Source organism: Salvelinus sp. IW2-2015, linkage group LG14, assembly GCF_002910315.2.
Source record: "Salvelinus sp. IW2-2015 linkage group LG14, ASM291031v2, whole genome shotgun sequence".
In the NCBI taxonomy this organism is placed as follows: Eukaryota; Metazoa; Chordata; class Actinopteri; order Salmoniformes; family Salmonidae; genus Salvelinus; species Salvelinus sp. IW2-2015.
The window spans coordinates 37,435,108-37,438,896 of record NC_036854.1 but is presented as its reverse complement, the minus strand read 5'-3'; the positions used below and the strand labels follow the sequence as shown (position 1 = coordinate 37,438,896).

The following is a 3,789-nucleotide window of genomic DNA, read 5'->3' as shown; positions in this document are numbered from 1 at the left end:
ACACACACACACACACACACACACACACACACTCACCTGTGTGTTGTGCAGTGATATGTGTCTGATATGGGGACTGTCTGCATCACCCCTCAGGGCCACAATTACTGTAATTAATAAGGGACGGAGGGACGGAGGAGAGAAGAGAGGGATAGCTATGCCTGTGATAGTCTGACAGTGGGGGTGTGGAAGAAGAGAGACATAAGATAGCTATGTCGGTGGTGGTCTGAACGTACTGCCTGTGTCCGTAATAATGTGATGACTGTTTGTGTCTGGAATTGTCCGTAGAGTCATAATCGCACAGATGGATGTACAGCTGCAATCTAAAGAAAGTCTTATGTTGAATTAAGTGACATTTTTTATTTAGAGAGTGATACCACTTCCTTGAATTTGATAATTTTCACATATTTGTCAATGGACTGGAGTGTATATCTATTTAATTGTGTGAGTAATATGGATAGTAATATGGATAGTAATATGGATAGTAATATGGATAGTAATATGGATAGTAATATGGATAGTAATATGGATAGTAATATGGATAGTAATATGGATAGATGTAGTGGGAGACACTGAGGGGATACTACATGTCTTTCTGTGATTCCCTGCATTGCTTGATTTTTATTTTCAACAACAACCCCACACACATCATCACACACTACAAAGACAGCAGTGATTAGGGCCAGTTGTCACATTGTCAAAAAGCATCACAGTGAAAGATTTTGGGTAAATTCCCAACTAGCTTGTCACTCTCATCTTGTTAGAACTCTAATACAAAGAGGGCTAAGAAATGGATAAAGAGTAAACAACGCTAAGTGCATACCATCCCCAGTGTAACAAACTAATGCACTATTTTCTTTATTTCCGATCCAATACCCCTGAGCTTTGAAGACAAGGACCCAGAGAAAACTGACATGTATTATAACTAATGGTTGTGTTTACACTGTTGTCGCTGTGTTGCTGTGGGTTTGTTTTGTTTTTGTTGTCACATCGTTAGGCGTGTCATCTTTAATTCAGAAGAAAATGGAGAGCTGTGGTGCTGACTCACAGAGAGATAGGAGTGGGGGAGCAAGAGAGACAGAGAGGCAGAAACAGACCGACAGAAAGACATATACAGAGAGACAGAGAGAGACATGAGAAAGAGACTGAGAGAGATGCATGTCAAGGGTTTTCATCCCTAAGGTGGGTGTATCCTGTCCTCTCTGTTCGACTGCATCCTCATCTCATATTCAGCTTGAATGAAAGTCTTTGCCAAGCCAAGCCTCCTGAACTGAACAATGAATATTTCATGTCTACGAGGGAACAGAAGATAATCCATTTTTTTTGTGGAAAATATCACCATCTGTTGGCAAGTTTCTGTCCCTTCGTAGTTGCACATTCAATTTTCAAATGAAATAATGTTCTCACATTGTGGTGTAATGAAGGAACCCAATGTCATATCTAATAAATACATTCAAGGGACAAAACACAATCATCTGATCCTATCTACAGATTTAATGTACCACGAGAGACATGTATCTCATTCAGCCTTACACCTAAATAAGATGTATTCTAGTCTCAATACATTGTGCAGCTAATAAGTCAATTAACATTTGAAAACAGAGACATACGGAGAGACACTGACAGCTGTGTGTGTGTGTGTGTTTATGCAAGTGCGTGCATCGCTCGTGCATATTAGCCCCCTTCAATCTTTAATCAAGTCCCATCACCCGCTATCGATATGTCCTCCAGGTGGGTAATATCATTTGCAATCAAAACACAAATTCCCCAGCATCGTTTTAATCATGAATCTGTCAACCCTTATCAGCGACATTACAATTAGTTGCCTGGCGCACAATCACAAGGGAATGAATATATTTAGGCCTATATTTAATTCTCTGTGGGTGTCGGGATCTACTTAGGCACACTGCGGGGTGCCATAGGATGGTGAAGATCATCAAATTACCCTGGGTTGTTTAATGATGCTAGAGGTTTGGTAAAGAATGGTCTGACTGTCACAAAATTGCGATCAAATGATTCAACTAGGCCTGCTGTAAATTCCGACATGTTTTTTTTACTAATATACAGGCCCATATTAAGTGGCATATTAAAACGTGGCCCATGGTGCATATTTCAGAAAATGTTTGTTTGAGTAAGGCTTATACAGTACCTTAATCTATCCAAAAGTTAACAGTCACTTGTATTAGGCTATGAATAAAATGATAGTTTAATGGGAACATACATGTATGTATGGAGTAATACATAGACGTGTCTCAGTTGAAAATTAAATTGGTGCTCTAGAGATGCAGAAAATATAGATATTTTTCAATGAGATCAGGAATCGACATGAAATAGAACTCACCGCCCGCGCCCCCTATTGTTGAGGGAATGGTTTCAGCACTACGAAGTAMTGGACAGCTCCACACCGTTCCACACCTATCATCATCATACAGACAGCATCAGGCAAACATGTGCCCGATAGTTCAAGCGCGTTTCTTATTCGCCCGAAGTTTTAACAGAGATGATCCATGAAGGGGATAAAACAAACTGTCACTCTTTTACCTAAAATCCAAGACTTGAATACGCCCCAWGGGGAATGGTGTGTGAAGGTTTAGATGCGACATAAAACAAGAAAACAGCTTCCATAGACTACAKAGATTCACTATCAAAGCAAGTATTTGTTTACTAACAAAATGCTCTGGGAAAGGGATGACAATASAGCAGCCTAATGTGGAATTCACGGAAAGCTAGATACATAAACTGTGGCAGTTGATTGGTTTAGATGTAGCATACATAATGGATATATGCCTCAATTCTTGAGATGTATTTAAATACCGCAGTAAGCTTTTTTTATCACTGTAAAGTTTGTCTCCGGTGCGCTCTGATGCATAACATCATAAAGGGATGCACTGCTTGAGCCTACTGTTTTCTCCAAACATTCAGGAGACTCAAATGCGAGTTATTCCATAATTCTCAATCACTCTAAAACAAAGATTTTCTCGACTTACTCATATTATGAATGGTCACATATTTTGAATATTTTCAGACACTGTTTCTCCAGTTATTGCAGGCAAAGCCAAAAACAAATCGAATGCCATTAAACGCAGAATGCATAATTGAGGACATCAACTCATTTGCAACAGTTTTGATGTATTTTCTTTACCTCAATTACACAATGCTATGTTAATACAGGTGCAATTGTGAACAAGACAGCAGATCCTGAAACACAGACACTGAAACATGCAAAGACCGCATGACATTCCGAAAAATAATGAGGGAAACTCACCATTGACGGATATAATCCGAAGACCGTGATTGAAATCACCGGGTACAGGACACTAAATAGAGCACGCATTCTGTCTATCGGGAACAGTTGCACTTTTCTCGCTTTATTCACGCGCAGCCCTCGTTGCAGGAATGCGTCCGCGTCGCTGCCTGTATTGGCTGTGCCCACCGCCGTTCAGAGCGCRCCAATGGAACAAGACGGATAGATCCGCGTTCATTCCCAACGCTCCGAAGACTCTTGTGTGAAGCAGAGCCAACGCGCCGGTCTGATCAACACACACCAATGACACCACAGAGAAAAGTTTATGCCAGGGGACGAGACAGTACGAGGCTGTAGGGGAGTCGCACAACGGATATGACATCATTTGGTGTGGGTGTTGGGAAGACTTTTTTATTGATGTTGATCAGTGCCAAGACCTGCCACTCCCCACGCAYTGCCCGGAGAATAGGCAACAGATTAGAACAGGCAACAGTTACAAAACACACACCTTCCTCTGTGATAGGCTAGTATGTGTTGGAGCTTTCACT

General features: G+C 40.9%; 1 protein-coding gene across 2 annotated transcripts in view; it reads right to left on the bottom strand.

The window, feature by feature from the left end:
* Window positions 1–3,548, bottom strand: part of olfm3a (olfactomedin 3a) — a 52,275-nt gene extending 48,727 nt beyond the window's left edge. For both annotated transcript variants that reach the window (XM_024000751.3, XM_024000750.3), the window contains exon 1: window positions 3,263–3,548. In XM_024000751.3, the coding sequence (XP_023856519.1) occupies window positions 3,263–3,331 (69 nt within the window). In that variant the 5' untranslated portion in view covers window positions 3,332–3,548. The remainder of the gene's footprint in view (window positions 1–3,262) is intronic.
* Between the last annotated feature and the right edge of the window lie 241 nt (window positions 3,549–3,789).